Below are 25,559 nucleotides of genomic sequence, written 5' to 3' on the forward strand. Positions count from 1 at the left end.
CAATGTTCTTTAAAATATTATGTTTTGGGCCACTATTGGCTTCCATTGTATTCATTCCTACTATGGAAGTCAAAGATGCTCCTGTTCCTGCTTTTTCAGTGTCCAGCAGAACAAAGAAATTTATACAGGTTTTGAAAAACTTTATGACAGAATTTATATTTTTGGATGAACTATCCCTTCAAGGCAGAGGTCTTCAACCTTTCGTAGGCCAATGACCCCTTATTGGATAGAGGGGGGAGCAGGGACCCCCCAGTGAATGTATCAAATCAAATACTGGATTTAAATACTTAATGATGGTTACGTTAAAAAGAAGTTATGTATACACAGATACTTAACATACTACACAACATTTATAATTTAATAAATATGTTTTAGTTGAGGGACCTTTATTTTATACAAGTTTTATTTCAGTGTTTTATTATTTATATTATTAGCATATTAATGCATTTTTATTGTATGCCTAATATATATATTTTTTTTAAGTAAAAAAAGAAAATTGAATTCAAACAATATCCAGTTAATACTACCATGGACCCCTTGTTTAAACCACTAAAAGTGTCAGGAACCACAAAAGTCAGGAATCCCAATGCAGAGGTTTTAATGAGAAAACACAATGTCAGATATGTATAGGAGATAACACTCTATGTCTTCATGAAAATGTAAATGTGAAAGGCAAAACACTCTGTGACGTCAGGAACAGGCAGGCACTCGCGGTGGGAAACCCAGCAGGGCTGTAGGACATCCACCCTCCGTTCACACTCGTAACAACCCGTCACAGGGCAGAGAGAGTTCCAGGCGGGGCACAGCAGGAGAGAGAGAGAGAGAGGCGGACTGAGTCTTCAGCAGAGAGAAGTGCTGGACAGCGCACAGCTGGCGTCCGAGTCTTACGCAGGATTACGCGCAGAGCGCACTGCAGCTGGACAGCGCTAGATGTAGTCGGCGCTCAGAGAATCCGCAGACAGAGTGTAAGTGGAGGCAAGGCGGGGAACACACCACTCGGGAGAGACTGACAGTAGGGCGAGGAATCTGAAGGGATAAGGCAGCAGAGAGCACGGTAAATAATCCAAACAAAACTACACACAGTTTACTCGACAGGACTAGAACTAGCCAGGCTAGCGGGCACGAACATACAAAGACGAACTTGCAAGGAACAGAGGAAACGAGGGGAATTTAAATCAAACCGGATGGGCAATAAATATGGATCAGGTGTGGGACGCCGGTGAGAAGAGTCAGAGATAATGAGATCACCAGGTGGAAGGCGCGCACGTGTGGAGCTGTCAAAACATAAACACAACACAACACATGGTGAAACAAAGACAAAGCGGCCAATGAGACCGAATTCATGACAGGACTCCCCCCCCACGACCGCCACTGGGCGGTCCATGAGGAGGCTCACCCCGTCGCCGGCGGAGATCCTCTGTCAGCCCAGGGTCCAGGATGTCCCGGGCCGGTACCCAACACCTCTCCTCCGGACCATATCCTTCCCAGTCAACGAGATATTGAAATCCCCTACCCCGGCGACGCATATCCAGTAACGACTTAACCGAATACACAGGGGCACCATCTATAAGCTGAGGGGTGGGAGGGGTGGGGGCAGAGGGAACAGGGTTAATGTGGGAAAAATACACAGGCTTCAGTTTAGACACATGAAAAACTGGATGGACCCGACCGAGAGCTGGGGGCAATCTGAGCCTGACCGTCACGGGATTAATGACCTTAACAATGCTGTATGGCCCAAGGAATCGTGGAGCCAACTTGCGAGAAGGCTCACGGAGAGGTAAATCCTTGGACGAAAGCCATACCTTCTGCCCACAGATAAAACGGGGCGCAGTTCTGCGGTGACGGTCGGCCGCGGCTTTGGTTCGTCTGGAAATCTGACGTAATGTAAATCTAGCTTTCCTCCAGGTGCGTTTGCAACGACGGACAAAAGCCAGCGCAGACGGAACCACCGCATCGGGTTCCTGTGATGGGAATAAAGGGGGCTGAAACCCCATGGACGCCTCAAAAGGGGACATGTTAAGGGAAGAAACAGGGAGAGAATTATGGGCGTATTCAACCCAGGGTAACTGTTGGCACCAGGAGCTCGGATATTGTGATGTCAGACAGCGGAGAGCTCTACCTAAATCTTGGTTAGCCCGTTCACATTGCCCGTTGGTCTGAGGATGATACCCTGAAGACAAGCTAGCCGTGGAGCCAATTTGTCTACAAAATTCTTGCCAGAAACGAGAAATAAACTGAGGACCCCTATCTGAAACAACGTCTGTGGGCAGACCATGTAAGCGAAAGACGTGTTCGATCATAACCTGGGCGGTTTCCTTGGCAGTGGGCAATTTGGGCAAAGGGACAAAGTGAGCCGCCTTGGAGAAGCGGTCGACAATGGTCAACACTACAGTGTTTCCCCTAGAACTAGGCAAATTGGTTACAAAATCGATGGCGATATGTGACCAAGGACGAGAGGGAATGGGTAATGGTTTAAGCAGACCAATAGGGGCTTGATGAGAGGCCTTATTACGGGCACAAACCTGACAGGCTAACACAAACTGTCTGACATCGGAACCCATAGAGGGCCACCAAAAACGCTGACGAACGGTCGCCAACGTTCTCCGAACTCCCGGATGGCAAACAAACCTGGACTCGTGACCCCACCGGATGACCTCGGAGCGAAGCGCATTCGGAACCCACAATCGACCCGCTGGACACCCTTCTGGCACTTCCCCCTCCCGGCCGGCCCGTCTCACTCGCTGTTCTATTCCCCAGCGTAAGGCACCCACCACCCGCCCCTCCGGGAGGATGGTTTCGTCCCCAGCGGAACCGGGGCTTTCGAACAAACGAGAGAGAGCATCGGGGTTAGTATTCTTGGAGCCGGGCCGGTACGAGAGGGTGAAGTTAAATCTGTCAAAGAAGAGCGCCCAACGAGCCTGCCGAGAAGATAACCTCCTGGCTGAACGGATGTATTCGAGGTTCTTATGATCCGTCCAGACCAGGAAGGGCTCCGAGGTCCCCTCTAACCAGTGACGCCACTCACCCAAAGCCAGTTTGACCGCCAGCAGCTCCCGATTGCCTATGTCATAATTTCGCTCTGCTGGGTTTAACCGATGGGAGAAAAAGGCACAGGGATGCACCTTGCCATCCTTAGCAGACCGCTGAGATAAAACGGCGCCTACCCCGACATCCGAAGCATCCACCTCCACAATAAATTGAGCAGCCGGATCTGGAATAGAGAGAACAGGAGCAGAGATAAACCGGGACTTTAAAATATCAAAGGCCTCCTGAGCACTGGAATTCCAGACAAACCTCTCCTTAGTGGAAGTGAGAGCAGTAAGAGGTTGAGCAATCTGACCATAATTTCTGATAAATCGCCGGTAAAAATTGGCGAAACCCAGAAATCTTAATAAATCCTTACGGGAGTCGGGGACTGGCCATTCGGCCACCGCTTTGATCTTGGCAGGGTCGGGACGGATCTCACCGGGGGCAACAACAAAACCCAGGAACGAAACTGACTTACGATGGAATTCGCACTTCTCCGCTTTGACATACAACTTATTCTCTAACAGCCGGCGTAAGACTCGGCGAACATGCTGTGTGTGTTCCTGCATAGAGGGAGAAAAGATGAGAATATCATCTATATACACAAAGACAAACTTGTTAACCATGTCTCTCAGCACATCATTGACCAGAGTCTGGAAGACAGAGGGGGCGTTACAAAGGCCGAACGGCAGAACGCAGTACTCAAAGTGTCCGGTAGGGGTGTTAAAGGCTGTCTTCCATTCATCTCCCTCTCTTATTCGCACCAGATGATAGGCGTTGCGTAAATCTAGCTTAGTAAAGAAACGCGCCCCCTGCAGGAGCTCAAACGCAGTAGACATTAAGGGAAGGGGGTACCTATTCTTAACCGTAATGTCATTTAAGCCCCTATAATCAATACAAGGGCGCAGGGAGCCGTCCTTCTTGCCAACAAAGAAAAACCCCGCCCCTGCGGGCGAGGTGGAGGGACGAATGAGACCGGCACGCAGGGCATCATTAATATACTGGTCCATAGCCTCTCTCTCAGGACCCGATAACGAATAAAGTCTACCCTTAGGCGGAGAAGTGCCGGGGAGGAGATCAATAGCGCAATCATATGGCCGGTGAGGAGGCAGGGAGGTGGCCCGGGCTTTACTAAACACCTGAGCGATATCCGCATACTCCGCCGGGACTCCGGTCAAATCGACCGCCGGAACCTGAGGAAGAGAAAGAACAGAACCAGAAACAGCAGAACCAAGACATGACACATGACAAGACTGGGACCAAGACAAGATAATACTATGCTGCCAATCAACGTGAGGATTGTGTTGCGCTAACCATCCATGCCCTAAAATAATAGGGGATAGAGACGCATGAAGGACGTGCAACACAATCTCCTCACGATGATTACCAGACACAGAGAGACTCACAGGAGAAGTGCAATGTGTAATCCGCGCCATCTGCTGCCCCTTGAGGGACCAGACATCCAAGGGGGACTGGAGAGGAACAACCGGAACACCCCAAGCGCGCGCCAGCGCTTCATCAATGAAGTTGCCCTCCGCACCAGAATCGAGAAGGGCAGTGGACGGATGATCACGTCCAGCGAAGGACAAAATGACGGGGAGTTGGGTACTGGAAACAGGGGAGAGTTTTGAAGAAGTGCCCACCAGGACTCCCGTACTCACTGATGGGCAGCGGCTTTTAACGGGCAGACCCTTGCAAAATGCCCGGGCTTCCCGCAATACAAACACAGGGCCTTCTGTATGCGCCTCTCTCTCTCTCTCTGTGACAGGCGCAAACGACCCAGCTGCATGGGTTCAGGCTCGGCTGATGGTAAAGGTGAAGGGGAAGTGGTGGTCTCCTCAGAAAACACTCGCTGACGGATGGAGCGTCGCTGATTACGAAGCAGTCTCCGAGCCTCGATCCGGAGAGCGAGATCAATAATGGCATCAAGTGACGGAGGAAGGTCATGAAGAGCGATCTCGTCCTGCAGATCGTCGGACAACCCCTCTACAAACTGGGCTCGGAGAGCCGCTTCATTCCAGTGGCAGGCAGCCGCTAAAGTCTTAAACTCAATAGCATAATCAGTAACTGTGAGTCTGCCCTGAACAAGATGAGCCAAGCGAGCTGCAGCGGCGTCCCCGCGCACCGATCGGTCAAAGAGTTTCTCCATCTCTTCCCTAAACTCATCAAAAGACCGACAGCAAGGGTCGCTGGCATCCCACACGGCCGTAGCCCACTCGCGCGCCTTGCCAACCAGAAGGGTGATTACATACGCAACCCGGGTGCGTTCAGAGGCGTAGCGGCGGGGCTGGAGGGCAAAAACCAGAGAGCATTGTGAGAGGAAAGCCCGGCAGGAGGCGGGATCGCCGTTATATGGAGGTGGAGCTGTGACGTGAGGTTCCGTCTGCAACGACTGACTGGGCTGGGTGGCATCATGACTGACCTGGTCAAGCCGAGAGGAAAGGTCATTCAGACGGGTTGATAAACCCTCAACCTCTTGAGAAGTGGTGGTGAGGCGAGCCGAGTGTTGTCCTAACCATGAACCCTGCTGGGCGAGCGCTGACCGGAGAGCATCAACCTCCGCGGGATCCATCTTGGCAAGTTCGTCCTGTCAGGAACCACAAAAGTCAGGAATCCCAATGCAGAGGTTTTAATGAGAAAACACAATGTCAGATATGTATAGGAGATAACACTCTATGTCTTCATGAAAATGTAAATGTGAAAGGCAAAACACTCTGTGACGTCAGGAACAGGCAGGCACTCGCGGTGGGAAACCCAGCAGGGCTGTAGGACATCCACCCTCCGTTCACACTCGTAACAACCCGTCACAGGGCAGAGAGAGTTCCAGGCGGGGCACAGCAGGAGAGAGAGAGAGAGAGGCGGACTGAGTCTTCAGCAGAGAGAAGTGCTGGACAGCGCACAGCTGGCGTCCGAGTCTTACGCAGGATTACGCGCAGAGCGCACTGCAGCTGGACAGCGCTAGATGTAGTCGGCGCTCAGAGAATCCGCAGACAGAGTGTAAGTGGAGGCAAGGCGGGGAACACACCACTCGGGAGAGACTGACAGTAGGGCGAGGAATCTGAAGGGATAAGGCAGCAGAGAGCACGGTAAATAATCCAAACAAAACTACACACAGTTTACTCGACAGGACTAGAACTAGCCAGGCTAGCGGGCACGAACATACAAAGACGAACTTGCAAGGAACAGAGGAAACGAGGGGAATTTAAATCAAACCGGATGGGCAATAAATATGGATCAGGTGTGGGACGCCGGTGAGAAGAGTCAGAGATAATGAGATCACCAGGTGGAAGGCGCGCACGTGTGGAGCTGTCAAAACATAAACACAACACAACACATGGTGAAACAAAGACAAAGCGGCCAATGAGACCGAATTCATGACATAAAAGTGTGACAGAAAACAATTTTTTTGTGATTTTAACTTGAAATTTGGATCAGAACTGATTGAGACTTATGGCTTTATTTATTTTTGCATTTTGGGAGTAAAACATTTTTAATTTTTATGGGTTTTAAATATAAAATATATACTTTATTGCATTATGTTTATTAAAATAAACTTAAACTGCTATAACCATTTTTTTATTTAATATTCACAACTCAAGTGAAAACTTAAAAAAGTGACCAAGATTTGGTTCTAGACCAAATTAAATTAATTTGAATGTGCACATCATCTCCACCCCCCACTCAAAAAGGAGGGGGTGGTGACAGTTAAAGGGTTAAAAACCCATGGACAGAGAAATTGGCCAGCAGATGTCAGTCTATCATCTCTTGATCCTGTGTTTCCTTGATGACTTACATCACTATTGTCCAGTAAAACTGGAAAATCCCATTTTCAAAGAATGACTGATTCGTTTGTGGAAACTCAAGTACAAGAAAGATGAAACGACAACTTAGATGCTCGCATCTACATTTAATGTTGCATCCACTTCAGTGTTTCTCAAAGGACGTAATACATAAACGCATTAAATTAATTCAAGTATTAAAATAAAGAATACTCAATTAAAGTAAACACCACTTAAAAATAGTTTACAGAAATGTCAGCCTATTAAAAGTCATTTTTATGATTTAATGTTTACAGTAAAAAAATCATCTATGTAAAATCATCCTACATAACGTAAACAATGTGTGAAAATATAACCTTGATATCTTTAATACTAATAATAATGTGAAATCAAACTGTGATGATCATTAGATTATAAAACTTGAGATTGGATTTCACAGACAGAGTCACAAATCACAGATGTTTGCAGCTTACATTGTAAGGATTTAACTTTTCACTTACTCCACAATTCCAAATGCTACATGTAATACTACACAGTATATAATGCTATGTATTGTTTTTTGATTATAACTTAAAAAAAGCACACAAAACAGGCAAATGATTTTAATCTGTTCTTCACAACACTGCTGTAAGATCCGTGCTTATGCTGTACGACACAAACACGCAACACTGTACAAACATACTGAATCAGCATACAAGGCACATATACTGTCTGAGCGTCTAGTGTGAGTTTTTTAATACAGTACAATTATACTGCGAGTAGTGACCTGGAACAGATGCACATGCTCTGATCTTCAGGTGTTAGGATAACACTGTGTAGGCTAATGGGATATGATGGATGATCATAGATAGATGATGATAAGTTTAATGATTGTCTTGCATTGACTTTTCTTTTGTGTGTGTGGTTTTGCTTTGGAAGATGAAAGGCTGCGAGTGTTTTGCGTTGGATGTTTGGTGATATTAAATGACACTTTCATATAACCGTGTGCTTTTATTTTCTTCTGGCTTTGATAGAAGTCTGTCTTCATTCTCAGGTGGAAGGAACTCGAGGTGATGTTTTCCCCAGATGGGTGTGGTCAGGTACTGCCAACGCTAAAGAGACACATTTGTTACACAAAACATATATAAACACAAACAATACATTTAGCATAGGGTAAGATGATATAATTGATTTTAATTTAACCCTGTATTGCTCACCCGACCAACTTCACTTATAATTGATTGTCTTAATGAGTTTACAGTTTTCTTTCGCTACCATTTAGTTAATGCTTTTGATACTATAGACACAAACATTACAGTCCCACCTCCATGAGAGAGCCTTTGCAGTGCAGAAGTTTGTAGAGAACGGTGAGAGGTATACAGAGCATGGATGAGAGCGCGAGAAACCAGCCCAACATCTCTCCCCACCATGGGTACACGTACACGGCATTATACACTAATCGCTTGTAGTTGATCGCATGAAAGAAGAAAACAGCCTGTGAAAGAAACATTATTCCCATTTTAATATATTGTGTCATGAAGCCTTCTTTAATATATCAGCGAATCGGAAACTCACCATACACACTGCAGGTGTGACATACAACCAACACCACTTCATATACGGCAGAGGACGATAGCCGATCATACAGGCCACATCGTCCATGAAGCGGTCAGCACCTGATAAAAACACACAGAGAGAGATTTATGTATGTGCCTGCATGCTACTTTAGTACATTCCTATCAAGTTATTGTATAAGGATTAAGGGTTAATCTTCGGTTTAGGCTTAACTGCACATATAGCTGCAATTTAAGTCTTTAACATTTTTTTATTAAATCTCCAAGAATGCATTCCAACATAATCTCATGGTTATTTGTAACCAGGGACAGTTGTGTTTAAGAACGGGGTTAAGGTGGACAAGGTCATGCTTGCGTTAATTTTTTGCGATTCATGTTGAATGCCACCATGTATTGTTTTTCTGTAAGGCTGTGTTGGCAGTTCTTTACATTTTATAACTGGTCTATTCAGGGTTCCCACACCTTAGTTAACTTCAAATTCAAAGACCTTTTAAGGACTTTTCAGGTCCAATACCCTCAAATTCAAGGACTAATTGTGGGGACACATTTTAAGTGAGAGCAGCAAGGTTACATTGTGTTACCTTTAAAGACTTTGCTACAATTCCCTTATGAGTGAACTTGCGCTGCGTCACTGCGGTGACACTTTGGGGACGCCTCCAGGGGTAAGTGCGTCTGAATGTGTATACAGTATCAAATTCAACCAATGGTGAGGATTAACGATAAAGACAGGGTGACGCGGGAGCCAGGAAATATATCGCTATTTGAAATATTGCCAATGATGGCGTTACAGGGACGCAGGAAGTATGACAAAGGAGACGCAGCGTCTCGTTCCCTTCTTAGGGAACAACAGTTACATACGTAACCCGAGACGTTTTATGTGTCAAACACAACTATGCAAAAAAGCATTTTGGTATAAATCAACATTCGCATACAGAAGATATAAACATTTAAAGTGAACAGTTTAGCACGTGTGCTTAAAAAAGTCTAGAATTTTATGATATTATTCTACACTACACAAGGAATAATATGGATTTTTTCCAGAAAACTTCTTGCATAAAATATAGATTCCAGCACTTTCAATGACCTGTATCTATATATGTATATTTTCCCAGGGCCTTGAATTCCCCGCCCAGATTCATAAACTTCATTTTCAAGGACCCGTGGGAACCCTGTCTATGCATTTATCTGCTGTTTTTATATTTAATTAATATATCAAAACTGCTGTTTGAATGATTTGGACAATGTGAGGTTGATTTCATTGTATACACTTCTGTTTTAAATTGTAAATAAGCAAATATCCAATTACAGATCTGATTTCTGCATTAAAACATTACATAGACTAGAGATCTATAGAAACCCCTTAATGGATAGAGAGGAGGAGCAGGGACCCCTATAAAAAGTTAAAATGTTGAATTAACTTAAATAACTTCACATTGGTATCACAGTAAAATAAAAATTAAACTTAAATTTTCTAACTTTGAGCTTACATTTTGTTACCAACTCAAGTAATTTGTTTTTTTTACTTATTTTTTCACTTAAAGTTGACAAAACATAATTTATTTAAGTGTTCTAAATTAAAGTATTCTTTTTGAAGTAGATCCCACTTTTACATTCTACAGTGTATCAAATTATGATTGGATTTCAGGGCTGGACTGGGACAAAAATTGGCCTTGGCATTTTGGCCCAGATCGGCCCACTACATAGGATCACAAATCTTTGTTCAATCTTGCCTACCAACTCCATATTATGATTAAGAAGAAAAGTGTAAGAGCTGACACGTGACATTTCAAAAATGTTAGCCCTGTAAAAGGCTTTGCAGGTTTTAAAAATCTGCTAATTGTCTTAGCCAGTAAATGTGCACAATGTTTAAACTAACCATTCTGACCACCTAATGATAACACAGAGATCTGATAAATGTTACAATGAAGTCGCGGTCTCGCGGCAGAGCCACAAGTCCCATTACAGTGTGTGCAGAATATTTTTATCACTTTTTAACAATAAAAGTGCAACACACCTTTTAAAAATAATTTGGTTTGGAAATAGTAAAATATGTTTAATAAAAACTGTGATCAAAAGCTTGAGGTAGCTACATAATAATTCTGCCCACACTGTATTTTATTGCAGTGTAAACAGCCATTACTTTGTTTTTGACTGCGTTTTATCAAGAGGATATCTAACAACAGTGTTTTAAAAGCAGTTTTGACAGACGCACACTGATGCTGCATTCTTCATAAAATGCCCTGTGTGTTATGAGCTGGTCAGACAAAAATAGTGTGAGATGTATGTTACGTCTCACAAAAATAGTGTATGATACTTTCCCTCTGTTTCCTGTGTCATATGCAGTCTGCCGACACAAGAAACAAAGGGGGAGGGGTGGAGAATGGTATGGAAAATAAACCAATGGGCCGCTGTCCCTGCTTTATGGGCCGACCGTTGGCCAATTAAAATAAAATTATATTATATCTACCGGCCCCCAAGTGTGTCGGCCCACCGGGCATTTGCCCCGTTATGCCAGATTACCAGTCCAGCCATGTTGGATTTACATTTACATACATTAATTTGTTATGATGGTTACATTAAAGATATTAAAAAAATACTTTTTTGGCATGCTACATAATTTAACTGAATAGTGTTTATAAACCCTTTTACTGTTTGTACATAATAATGACGTAACAATGTATGCGCGTGCATTTTGGCAACGAAAATATGGCAAGAATCAGCAGTGTGTCAAGCTACGCAGGCGAATTAAGCAACACAGACCCAGAAAGTTATATAAAAGAAGTTGACTTGGTTTCGGGCAACCAGATCCGTATACTATAGTGGAGTGGATAGAAGACGTAAGCAGATGGCCTAATATATAAATATAAAATATATAATAAAAATATACAAATATTGGTGCAACCGTAAACGCTGGTGCAACTGGGGAACAACACCACTTCCATTGCCAAAATGACATATTTATTTCTTAATGTGGTAAAACAACAACTTCAATTATTTGTACAGTTAAAACATGACTAAATTCTAATTAAGCTGTCGCCATTTTGTTATGTCACAGCCAGTAAGTCTTACTGTGCGTTCACACCAGATGCGGAAGAGGCGGCAAGCGCAAGTTATTTACATGTTAAGACAAAACAAAGACGCAAATAGGCATCCCCCGGCACGTATGAAAAATCGGAACTTTGACGAATTTTCGATCCATGCTAACCAATCAGGAGCTTGCTCTAGTAGTGATGTGATTACAGGAAGCGAGCAGAAATACAAAACAACAATTATCGCTATATGAGACATCTTTGTACTTTAACAGGAATTAAAAGGATCTTGTTTGGAAGAAAGTGGGTGAGGAGGTCGATCAATCTGGTAAGTTTACTCAATTTGAGCTATATATTTTTTGGTATCACAGTAAAATAAAAATTAAACATAAGATTAGTTTAGGTGAGAATATATATGTATAATATTCAAATCTGCAGTCGATTAGTAAACATAGTGCCTATTTGAACATTTGCTTAGAAAGGAATGGGTGAAAGCTTAGATCTGCCGGTCTGGCAGAAGCCCCTCCCATGACGCGAATTTAAGCGCGAATAGGGCTGTGACGGTCATTATATAACCGTGAGACCGACGGTTATAGTTGAACACCGTCATTAGAACTCTATAACCGGCAAAACCGTGTTATTAAAATATTTAAAAAACATTTCATCATAAAGAATTTTTAAATACTAATTAAAAACAATTGTTAACAGTCTGTGTTATACGCCCCACCATGTTCTCACGCAGTTTAAAATACAGAGCGGAGCAGACACTGACAACGCGCTGACATACAGGACAGACCAGGTTACTTTTCGGTTACTTTTGAGATTAAACATATTAAACAAAGTCTCACCTTTCAAATCATCTCTTCCTTCTAGTTAATTTATAGCATCAAATAAACATGAATGACCATAAGAAGGAATGTTGTTTTAACCGCGGAAAAGGCGTCAGTACACTCCGCTTTTCAAGTTCAAATCCTCCCATGCTAATCTACTAACTCTCCTGAAAGCACATTCACTGCTTGTCTTGCTGTTAATTTTAAATAAACGTAGAGTAAGTAGCTAATCAGTGTCTTGTTTATTCAAACGCCGGTTTACTTCACAAGTGTGATCATTGAATAGCGCCTACTGTATGTGGAGAGCGTTTGCCGCGCGTAGCCATTGTCGGCTGCGTTTGCTGCGCATACTGTGCAGTTTAATAACAGTATAAAAATCTCAAGTTCATATTACTTTACTTTACATGCATTTATGAGCAAAACCTCTTCAAGACGCTTTTTAACCCACATTCTGGTCCATGTAATGACAGATATAGACTCAGTTAAATCTGTTTCTCTGAAGATTATCAAAATAGATGAGAGAGGATTCATTTATGCTGAGCAGAGAGTGACAGCGCAGTCTTCTGTTAACAGTGTGTGTTTTTTTTTATATTTCATTGCTTTCTGTTAAATTGCTTAAAGTCATTACTGTTAAAAACACACTTGGCATCACATTAATGATTTTATGGTAAAATGACAATTTCGCGTCAATCCACAAGCATTTAAACGAACAAAACGCCCCCCACAGACGGTTATGTTATGAACCGTCACATTTGACTCACATCATAACCGTCATCACCAATTCTGAAACCGGCACACCCCTAAGCGCGAATGTGTCGAATTGCTAGAATTTCACACGTGATTTTCAGGTGCGAATGAAGCGAGTAAACTCAAAATGTTGAATGGCACGTTTTTGCCGCCTCTTCCGCGCCTGGTGTGAACGCACAGTTATGGTACGTTCACACCAGATTCAGAAGAGGCAGCAAGCCTGAGTGATTTACATGTTAAGTCAATGCAAAGACGTCCCGCCCCCAGCCTAGCTTTGCCCCACACACCACTAGTTTTTCTGCGGCCAACAGAGAAGGAGAAAGTGTCAAAACTATGTTTCATAAGAATGCTATTATAGGACCAACAAAAATGTTGATCCAGCAACACGTCCTACTTGGCAAAATTACAGTCTCTGTGTAAGCACGATTACAGATTGTTACCATAAACCCAGGCCACCACCACGCACTCCCAGAAGGCTTGCCAAAGCAGAGTAATTCCACTCGCAGAGTAATAATCAAACAATTGAAACACATACATCCCTCCCTAGAAAGAAAGAGAGAAAGAGAAACAATATGATTTTTGTATTATTTGATACATTCAGATATCAACAGATAAATCGGATACATACCTCTGTTACCATAGAAAGATCAATAGTAAAACAGGTAAAGCAGCAGACTGCGACAACAATTTCACGACGCAGAGATCCGAGGAAGGATTTGGGGGGCAACATGTCCATGATTCCTGTGATAAAACCTTCAACACCGACAAACTAAAAGACAATCAAAAGCATATCAGAGAGTGAAAAACTTGCATGGTCAAAACAGCCTATCTTGTTGAAAAGTAGGCTGATAATCGAACCAGCAAATATGTGGGCGACAAGGTCAATGTGCCCAACCATCTTTTTGGACCTTCTCCAAACTCGCAAGATAACTTGCATTTGTTGTATTACTTAAATCAGATTGATTGCCAGCATACTTAAATCCTTATCAGTGATATTTAGTAATATGTGAGTGGGAGGGGCCTCACCTGACTGTCCAATCCCAGCACCAGGAGCATCAGAAAGAAGAGTACCGCCCACAGCGGTGCTAAAGGCATGAGCGACACTGCTTTTGGATAGGCTATAAATGCTAACCCAGGACCTGAGAGAGAACATATATATATATATATGAAAAGATTTTTAGATGGTAGTATTCATGCCCTACATTATCTTTAAAAATATACCAATGTCTAAACATTATGGTAGTTCATTATGACAATAAAGGGGAAAATAAACGAAGAGACGATATTGATGTGTTGTCTCACCACTTTCAGCCACATTACTGATGTCAACGCCCTGTTCTGCTGCCATAAAACCCAGAACTGAGAAGACAACAAATCCTGCGAAGAAGCTTGTGCCGCTGTTTATGAGAGCCAGAACGAATGCATCCCTACAGTAAGGAAGAAAAATCATCATGGGATCAGTAAAGAAGAGAATGGGGTCAAGCTGGGCAGATGTGAACTCACTCAACCTCTGGACTATTATCAAAACAAATGCATGCGAGTATACACACACTCCATTCTCACAGGGATGCAGGAAGATAGTGTGGACAAAGCATCTTTTGGCAGGAAGGCCATTGTTTCATTACCGTTTCTATATATAGACAACGGCACAATACTATAATACACCACTGTACACAAATTTGTACTGCAGCACATAAATCTAGGGACCTAAAAATCTGTGAATTTAATTTAATCCTGGAAATACACCAAACATTTTAAAACATGTGGAAATATCTAAGATGTGAACTATTGTATTTCCAGGTCACCAATCAAATAAGCAACTTTAACCCTTTTTACACAGAAATTAAAAAAATACCCAGATAAAGTGTCCGGGATTTGTTCTCTATTTGTTTGATTTAGGTTCATTTACAGTGCCAATGATTTTCTGAAATCTGTGGATGCATTCACACACCCCTTAAAGATCCCTTAAAGACACATGATATCAGTATGAGATGTGTATGTGTAATGCAGGGTTTCTCTATTCTTAGCCTCAGACGTCACACCCACGGACCGTTGATGCATAAAGAACACTTTTCTAGAAATACTTTAGCAGATTTCCAAGTCGTCCTCTGATTGGTTAAATAATACGGGATTTTCTGAAGATGTGTGTGCAGGGTTCCCACACCTTAGTTAACTTCAAATTCAAGGACCTTTCAAGGACTTTCCAGGTCCAATACGCTCAAATACAAGGACCAAATGTGGGGACACATTTCTCAGGGGTTAAAGCAAAAAAAATCCGGAGCCTTATAATTTTTTTGGGCAGACACGTAGTGGAAAACATTGTTGAAACTAACTAATAATGTATCTGCCATTGCCATTAGCACCTGACAGGCTCAAATTACAGATTATGATGGGCTACTTGAAACACCAATATATTATAAATAAAGGTTACTCACTAAAATATGTCGCAAACTAAAAATGTTTGTAAAACTTTTTTGTCATCTTTTACTATATGCCACAAAGTAAACCATGATCAGACTGAACAAATTCAGTCACTTTGTGCATTTAAAGGTAAATATACAAATGTGGTGCAGTTTGAGGGTAAAAATAAGTGGCATAAATGCATGGTAATAATAGGGCACACAAATAAGATTCACCATTGGTCAAAACATGTTAATAGAATAATTAGTGGTGGCATTTAATACAGATTTATTTATTTATTACTGAACACCAAGCAACCTTTGCACCCTAAATTTGAAGTGGATACTGCAACATTCAAATGATGTTGTGACTTTGCCTTTTCAGACACCTAGGAATTTAGTCAAGTCCGTTTGTCTTTTGCATTATTCTTTTGGCAAAGCATAACAGTCAAGAACAGTCACACACACACACATGCAGGCAAACCAGATCTACGAGTGTGTCATTATACTATTCTGTAATCGCATGCGTTAACGCACACACGCAAACCAGATTCACGATCCATCAGCGAATGCGTGTGTTCGTCAGGATGAAGTCGGATCTGGTTCACGTGGATGCGTGCATTAACGCATGTGCTTACAGAAAGAATATTATAATGCAAGCAAAACGTTTTGACACAAATGCAACTTTATACTGATATCATGAGACAGCATTTGAAACGCACCTGCTTCTCTTATTTTCTTACACCAGCTATTAAAATGCTCTCTGCCTTATTCCTTCTATCCATGCCCAGGACCACTAATTTAAGTTCTTTATTAATTAGGTCATATCTTTCCTGTGCTTTATAAACTTACTTTCCATCCTGCGGACTACGTTTACTTGCTACGTGACATCTCCGGTCTCCGCTCGACACCTGCAGCTGGATCTCAACCACACTTTAAAGACCCGCCCCGTTCTACTTCTGATTGGCTAGTTTAGTTTGTTTGAGAGTAAAAAATGTGTTCCTCTCATACTATTTGTAGGTGAATGCATGAACTCGAACTGATATTAATATATATTTTTTTCATCCGCAGCCAACGCCGCACGCCGGAGATCCGGCACGGTGCCGGAAAACTTTAAGCCCTGATTTCAAGTGAGAGCAAGGATACATTGTGTTACCTTTAAAGATACATTGTTACAGAACTTGCGATGCGTCACTGAGGTGACACTTTGGGGATGCCTCCAGGGGTAAGTGCGTCTGAATGTGTATATCAAATTCAATCAATGGTAAAACTTATGACAAAGACCAGGAAGTATATTGCTATCTGAAATATTGCCAAAGACGGCGTTACAGGGCCGCAGGAAGTATGGCAAGGGAGACGCAGCGTCTCGTTCCCTTCTCAGGGAACAACAGTTAAATAGATAACCCGAGACGTTTTCATTTGTCAAACACAACTACGCAAAAAAGCATTTTGCTATGAATCAACATTCGCATACAGAAGATATAAGCATTTAAAGCGAACAGTTTAGCACGTGTGCTTTAAAAGTCTAGAATTTTTATACCCGTGGGCTCCCTGTGTGTGTCTGATCAAAGAAGAAAGCCTTCATGTTTACCCTGGTGACAATATGCTTCTTCAAGATGGAATGCTCGCTGCATGTAATGCTGCATAAAAGTATGCAAAGTATTTTAACGTGTGCTATTGTTGTTATAAACTTCAGAGACGTTCGTGAATAACGGTTGCACAAGCACCCAAACCTGACACGGTACAAAGCAAAACGTGATTAGTTGCTTTACATGTCAGTCATATGGCCTTTTGGGTGGTCCTTGACCATTCAAAGCTGCGATGGTTTCCAGACCTTCAGATGAAAGGTCTGGCTATGCGAGACTAGGATTTTCCAAACTGGGAATATTGCAGGGAGTTAATGAAGAAAATAATTTAAATATATTTAAATCACAAAAATGTAAATAAATAATTACAATAAAAATAAAATTACCATAAATAAAATAATTACAATATAAAGGTCCAAAAACAGGTAATACTAACAATAACTATGTAAAATACTACTGATAAAAACTTTGAATTAATACTTTTGAAGTTAAACATGCAAATGTGCTATTAAATATATACTTAAAATATTAGGGGGGTACTTGGTGGAATATTTTCCCCAGCGTTTCAAGTTTGCTTATTATCTGGGATTTTTCTATTGAGAAAACAAGCGTGTGCGTTTTTTCATCATAAAGTCAATCATAAAGTAGTGCATCGCACACCGTTTCCATTAAAGGGGACATTTCACAAGACTTTTTAAAAATGTAAAATTAATCTTTGGTGTCTCCAGAGTACATATGTGAAGTTCTAGCTCAAAATACCACATAGATAATTTATTATAACATGTTAAAATTGCCACTTTGTAGGTGTGAGCAAAAATTTGCCGTTTTGGGTGTGTCCTTTAAAATGCAAATGAGTTGATCTCTGCCTTACATGGCAGTGCCGTGGTTGGATAGTGCAGAAAGACAGCAAAATTTCAATGACCTATTTTTTCACATGTTTCCAGAGAATGGTTTACAAAAACAAAGTTACTGGGTTGATCTCTTAACATTTTCTAGGTTGAAAGAAGCACTGAATCTTAGCTTTAACATGGATAGAAAAGAGCTCCCTGATCTCTCTCTATATATAAACTACATAAATACAGGACTGCCAGTCAGCGGCCGTGGGTGGGGCTTTAGCAGTGTGACATGAAATTTCTAAGAGAATTAAAATGGCATGTCTTAAAAGACTGCTTTGGTTTAATAAGGATTTAAAAAAAATTTCATTATAGGATTATTGTGTTCACACACTGCCATCACACATTCATGTCCAAACAGTTTGTTACAAACTATGCCCACTCTTATATAATAATTACACGTTTTAGGTCAAACTTTGCAAAACTTAATTTACAAACTTTTGTGCGTGTGACATTTGACTTACTGGTAACAGTTGTTGTTGAAACGATTGTAGCTCCCGAGGGCCGTGAGGGCTCCAAGACCAATAGCATAAGAAAAGAAAATCTGTGTGGCAGCGTCGATCCATACCTGCCATCATCATCATCGTCATGACAACTATAATTACATAACCACGTCATCTCTATTATTGCTTTGAACGTATAAAAAAACACTCAGTCTAACCTGCGGATGTGACAGCTTGCTCCAGTCTGGTTTTAGGTAGTAAATAATGCCATTACGAGCTCCTGGCAATGAGATCCCATGAAACAACAAGACAACCAGGACCAGGTATGGAAACAGAGCTGTGAAATATACAACCTGCACACAAACACACATTTTAGTTTGCAGATAAACATATTGCATATTGGGATCTTTATTTAAAATAATCTACTGTTTAAGTGTGTAAATATCTGTAAACAAAACTTTTATTTGGTTAATATAAATATGTGACCTATATCCCAGTACTAAAACTTAACCTATAAGAGAACAAAGAAAACTCCCACGCAAAATCTAAATGAAGACATACCACAAACTTCTGTTTGACTGCAACCTTCATTAACATTTTTTAAAATGAAAAACCTATTTATGAATTTCAACTTTGAGTTTATCCCACATTCACATTCATAGTTCTGCCTATGTGTTCCTATATACAGTATATAAGATTATAGATGTTTGTAGAACTTTAAGCTTTCATTATTACTCATTATTCATATAATATTGTACTTTCAACATAAACATATACACATGCGTATACCTTTCCAGCGGACTTCACACCCTTCCAGATGCAGAAGTAAACGATGATCCATGTAGCAATCAGGCACAAGACCATGTAAACGTTTATGTCACCAATTTCATCCAAACCACCGGACAGACGGAGGACTTTACGCCTGACGGGTGAAGAAATGTATTTTACAGCATCTGAACAGGACTTTGACATCCTAAAATCCATATTTACTGTCTTTGCAACTCACTTGAACCCAGGTCATTAACTCCTTAAAATCTCCGGCCCTGCCGGTGGGTCCAAAATTGCATCATCAAAAATTTTGTGGAGCGCATATTATTTTGTAAAATAATATTTTTATTAATTTACTCCAATTTGGGTAGATGACTCTTAAATTGAGGCATGCCCAATTCTGTAAAAAATTATACTTTGGTGCGAGCCAACATGTTTTATACATCCATACCGTGGCTCTGACATCCTTCCCATAGTTTGTGTCAACACACATGCTCCATTCAGTGATCTTAATTGTTGGTAAATGTAGGAATGTAAATGAATAGTTATCAACATCAGCAAATCCCTGACATGTCTGACATGTTTTTCTTGTAAATGATCGTTTTTTTATCAGGCTCTTATTTAAGTTCAGTAATTTTACTTTAATAGCAATGAAAAGGTTATTAGTCATTAATTGAAATGCCTTATTATGTCACTTTAGTCATTTCATTGATATTTAACAAATTTGACTGTCTTTCGCTGCAAAACCCTCTAAGTGCAAATCTCCACTTCTAAAAACTCACTCTTCACTATGCTTTTTAAATACTGTATCATCAAAATAACAAACTACTGTGTCTAGAAAAATGAAATTAAAACACTTACTCCCAGAATTCCATGACAGACGATTTCAGGCCCGTAGGCTCCAAGCACCTGGCAGTGGTGTTAAGGGTGGAGACATTAAAAGACGAGGAGGGCAGCGATTGATTGAAACACACCCGGCTGAAGTTAGTGGTACAGTTGGCTGTGTTCCACTCGTGTCCACAGGAGGCCCACGGCAGAGGAGAAGTAAAAGAGTGAACAAGAAAGTACAGGGCCCATGCCAGAACCATGATGTAGTAGGTGTTGCAGAAGAACACAATCACCATTGATGCCAGACCAAGCCCTGGATGAGAAAGAGATGTTATATATCCACATTCTGGTTTGAATACACATTATACCGTAATTGTCAGATTTTCATTAGCCTCGGACTGATCAACATTCTGTTTTTCCATTAATAATAATATAAAGTAATTGTTGGAAGAAACTGGGCATTGATTTGTTTTCCAGGGTGTGTAAAAATACTTCTGGCTGCTAATAATACTTCACCTTTAAAAAGAGGGGCGATGTTCCATGTCTGGACCCCACCCTGTTTCATGAACTGACCGAGTGCGATTTCCAGGAAGAATACGGGAATGCCCCCGAAAAACACCATCAGAATATAGGGGATGAGAAACACACCTGAAACACATGCACTTGGAATTACAAAATCCACACATGGACACTTACATTTTTTAACTGAACCTAAATAAAATTTAAATTTCTAAAATACTGCATTCGGAGGCAAAATTCCAAGGCAGAAAGGCATACATCCAAATCCAATGTTTGATTTACTTCCTAGGAATAACTGACAACAGTCCATTAATTTATTCGAAAATAATGCACATCGGCAGTGTAACAGTACTCTGCTTCGCATCGTGCTGCATTACCTCCTTAGGTCTCCATTATTTTCCAAAAATTGAACGGCCTGTCATCAATTATTCCTTACGTATATCAGTGCGAGTCGGGTTCAAGAGAGTGCAAATCAGAAAACAAGTCTCCCTTTGCAATCCTGTTGTTTAAAGACAGATAAGAAATCCAACCTCGAGACACAACTGACACTGTTATTGAGATAAGAAACGCTTTTGACACTGACACTACTGACATGCATCAACACAAAACAAACAAAAGAGCAGATAATTGCAAGTACCATAAACCACCACCTACATAGGTCAGAAAAATTGCAAGAAGCATGGGGAACAAAGAACATAGTGTCACTTCTGTCTGTTTTGCCCATGGTCTAACCTTCTGAATTATCTTAACCAGATACTTTATTCTGTTTATTCATTTCGAGCTCTGAAGGACGCCTGATCATTTCTAAATTATATATATTTTTTAAAGGTAGGGGCATGGAGCAAAAAACTGCAACAATTTATCCAGACACGGTTTTATAGACGGTTTCAGCAGTAACAACATAAACAAGCGGCTGTCGCGGTCCGCACGTAACTTCCGGTAAACTCCGCTAAGAATAAATATCAACAAAGTACTTTAAACGTAGTTTATAACAAGCAAAAAAACAACACATAGATTAGATAGGAAACCAAAACATTTCTTATTTTCGACGAGGCATTTGTTCAAGAGATCAGTTTAGCAACTAGTCAGACCATTAAAAAAACGAAACCGGAAGTAAGGTTCGGATCCAGACGTGTATCACGTGCGTCCGATGAAACCGTCTATATGTCTGGTTACAATCTAAGGTTTGTTCCTCAGAATGAAATTGTCTGTTCTTACCTTATTTGGAAGGGTCATGAATAATAATGTTGAGCTCTGCTCTGATTGGCTGTTTCTAGGAGCTGTTAATTTCAGTAGCTCTCTGTGTGTGTAATCAGACCTTATGTTTGAGCCAGTATCAGACAAAGATACAAATTTTGAGGAATAATCAATTATTTGGAAATTGTGCAAAACTTAACTGTAACGTCAATAGTAGAACTTCAGCCTAAACGCTAGCATATAGCATTAACTAGCATAAAGTGCTAACTAAGCAGTCCCACTTTGTAATGTACGCCACAATAGTAAATTAATTACAATGATGTTACAATGCTTAAAAATAGCATTGTAACAACACTGTTATTAATTTACTATTGAGGCGTACATCTCAACTGTAACCTCACAGTCTCCATTTTTTAAGCTGTCTTTTACATGCACGAGGTTTACATAAGAAGGAGGAAACAATTGTTTTTAAGGCTCACAATATGTCCTTACCATGTACAGAGCTCTTATTATTCATCTATGCATAGGTAAATACAGTTTTACATTCAATGGCACCTTTAAAACATATAAACTCATACAAATGAAGGTGGTTAAAAGGTAACCATTTTTGGTTCCTCAAAGATCAATTTAGTCAAAGGTCCTTAGAAGAACCTTTTTTTTTAGTACAAAGAACCTTTTTCTGCTTTCACAAGTCTGTGTAAGGAACATAAATTCAATCATAGTAGGAAATATGTGTGTGTGTATCTCACCTCCTCCGTTCTTATAACAGAGGTATGGAAATCTCCAGACGTTTCCAAGGCCAACGGCAAATCCCACACAGGACATGATAAAGTCCATCTGTCTACTCCAAGTTTGTCGATCTGAATTGCACAGTTCTGCGGTGGGATTGCCTGCATCCACCAGACCCGCGCACACAGTCGCTGCACCCATCTCTGTATTTGAGACATGTGCGTCTGACACCAGGGGGCGGCCAGATTCTGCTTCCTCTTGAGATTCATCCTGACATGAGCCTCCATCACCTGAGAGACAGACATAGAGAGAGAAAGCTCTGAAACTCCTACACATTTGCACTATTTATCTGTTCCCACTATTTGTGTCTTTATGTCACACAGACTGTAATCTTGTCTGTAGCAGTGGTGGCCAGTGACTTCTATTTTCGAGGGCACTCGATGCGAAGTTTGTCACAACATGTATGTAGCCCGTCGTGTGTGGTTCGTAATTTCAAAGTATGTGTTCTGTGCATCGAGTGATCCTATGTGCATCACGTGTCTGGTCAAAATAAGTGCCTGCTGCAGACGCTTCTAAAGGGTTCATGATGAAAGAGGCGCTTGTGTTTGCCAGATACTCATATAATCTCATCCGTAATCAGAGTTTACTCTTAAGGGAGTGTCTTGCGTGTATTTTGTGAACGTGACAGTCTCTTTTATCATAAACGTTTTGACGCGTATGCAGCAGGCACTTATTTTGACAAAACACGTGATGCACATATGATCACTCCATGCGCAGAACGCATATTTTAAAAACACAAGCAACAAACATGACCCCCGAACACATATTTTGAATTTGCGCCCCTCAGATGAGCGGTTACGAAATACCACTGGTCAGTAGTATTTTTACATTGCAAAAAATGACTTTCTTACTTAGTATTAGGGCTGCCAAAAGATTAATCACAATTAATCACATTCAAAATATTTTTGTATTTATATATGTGTGCACTGTGTGAAGTTAATTTGAATATATAAATACACACACACACATGTATTAAAGAAACATTTACATATAATTATTTAGATTTTAATATTATTTTTATATATGCATTTTTAAAAATGATACATTACTATAATTTTCTTAAATGTATGTGTGTATATATATATATATATATATATAAAACACAACAACACACACAAATATATTATGTGCAAACACAAACTTTAATTTTGTATGCAATTAATCGCGATTAATCTTTTGACAGCCCTAAACTTAGTATTTTTGTCTAGTACAAATATCTACAAATTTTTAAATCAAGATGCATATTCTTGATAAGCAAACTGACCCAAGAAAATAAGTCTAGTTTTAAAAAGATCAATTTAAGTGAATTTGTGCATAAAACAAGCAAAAATAAAAAGAACATTTTGCTTACCCCATTGGCGGATTTATGTATTTATTTTTTGCTTGTTTTAAGCAAAATTCACGTAAAAAAAATTTTTTGTCTAAAAACTACACTTATTTTCTTAAGTAATTTGGCTTATGAAGAAAATGCATCTTGATTTAAGAATTTTTAGATATTTGTACTAAAAACAAGACAAAATACTAAGTAAGAAAGTCATTTTTTGGGTTAGGTTTAGACTGCAAAGATCACACATTTCTCACGTACAGTGGTCTAAATGTAAAAGTTTGTGATTTTTTTAAATTTACATTTAAACTTGAATAGACAAATGCTATGATGAAAATGCATTTTTGCATTGACCGTCCTATTCCTATCAATCATTCAAATCCAAGCTAATTCAAGACACTGACCACGTGGTTTATAATAGTACACTTCCATTAAAATAAAACGTATATGCAAATTACGTCAAATAAGGTAAAATCACTACTTGTCCAATACGTTTGGACTTCATTACTAAATACACAAACACAAAACTAAACACAGGCTGATTTCTGTGTTTCTATGACATCAGTGGCATTTAATTCATGTCAGAGATGCAGCTGAATCCAGATTGAAGCAGACTGAAGGAAAGTATACTGTATGTGAATCACTGACTGTTAGAAAGAGGAAACGCATTGTGCACGTACACACGTGTTCATGTGATCGTCCTCTTTAAGGGTTTGTCATTATAATAAAGACCAAAATAACACCATTTAGGTTACATCACAGATATCCATGTAATAACATGCATTTAAATGTTACTGATATGTATAAATAAGTCACCAAACACTTGAATAAATTCATTCTTACTGGAGAAATGCTCTTCGGGCGACATGACGTGCGCCGGCCAGCAGTTGCGCCTCGCGCCTGACAGGACGTAAATAACGGTTCTTCGCGTTTTTTGGTTTTTGTAATTCGTGTCGTTCGGAATGTAGTCTCTGTCTGTTTGTATAAAATATATCTTCGAACACAGGTTGATGAGATTGAGCTCTAAATTATAATCATTTAAGTGCGACAGTCGACAAATGTAAGGGTTTCAAAAGCAGTCGACGAAGCACTTGAAGGTAAGCCTGAAGAATCGCATGGATGTCGGTTAAACGAGATGAATAAGTTAGAGTCCTGAGGAATACGCCAGTGAAGTACCGTTATATTTCGCAAAAGCAGGTGTGATGTAGCACTCGTCTCGGTGGATGTTACGCTGCACAAATCATCACTCCTCCGCTCTCAGCGACCCGGTTTGCGCTCGACGCGGCGCTATTATTGGTGGAGGACGTGCGCTCTTCTGTGATTGGCTGAAGAACGCGCGCTGCTCTTTGATTGGATGACGGTAAAGGCGACGTCACAGGCGAACGCGTACTTGATGCAGACGCGTCCTGATACAACATGCTTTACAAAATAACCTATGTATTTCTACTGTGGCTAAATTAACTAACTCTAGTTATTTAAAAGATATATTTTATATTTATCCTTATAATTTGTATTGTATAACTGCAAATTTTCTATGTATGTTACACTCCTGTTCCGAAATAACCTTCTTTTCAGGCCATTTCCATGTCATCTAGCCTATCATAATAGTCAAATAAATGTCCTAGAGTCTATATACCGTTTCAATGGATTACATTTTTATAAAGACAATAAATATTGCAATAATACCTTGTTTTCTATCCTACATATTTAATAATTGTCCTGAATTCTGCTGCTTTGCCATTAAAATGCAATGTGAATTTGACCGTGCCCTTCCCTCCCCCCTTGTGTGTGTGTATATATATCATTTCAACCTACTATATATATATATATATATATATATATATATAT

At 40.5% G+C, this 25,559-nt stretch overlaps 1 protein-coding gene across 1 annotated transcript; it reads right to left on the reverse strand.

The window, feature by feature from the left end:
- Positions 1 to 6,919: 6,919 nt before the first annotated feature.
- Positions 6,920 to 24,981, reverse strand: LOC135772823 (sodium- and chloride-dependent creatine transporter 1). The gene is made up of 14 exons (XM_065282354.2): positions 24,555 to 24,981; positions 22,348 to 22,617; positions 20,399 to 20,530; positions 19,916 to 20,195; positions 19,076 to 19,208; positions 18,505 to 18,639; positions 18,308 to 18,411; positions 14,268 to 14,392; positions 13,992 to 14,104; positions 13,594 to 13,734; positions 13,406 to 13,508; positions 8,361 to 8,461; positions 8,110 to 8,280; positions 6,920 to 7,897 (listed from the first exon to the last, which is right to left on the reverse strand). The coding sequence occupies exons 1-14, from the start codon at positions 24,577 to 24,579 to the stop codon at positions 7,766 to 7,768; spliced, it is 1,965 nt and encodes a 654-aa protein (XP_065138426.2). The 5' UTR covers positions 24,580 to 24,981; the 3' UTR covers positions 6,920 to 7,765.
- Between the last annotated feature and the right edge of the window lie 578 nt (positions 24,982 to 25,559).

Source organism: Paramisgurnus dabryanus, chromosome 21, assembly GCF_030506205.2.
Source record: "Paramisgurnus dabryanus chromosome 21, PD_genome_1.1, whole genome shotgun sequence".
Taxonomy (NCBI): domain Eukaryota; kingdom Metazoa; phylum Chordata; class Actinopteri; order Cypriniformes; family Cobitidae; genus Paramisgurnus; species Paramisgurnus dabryanus.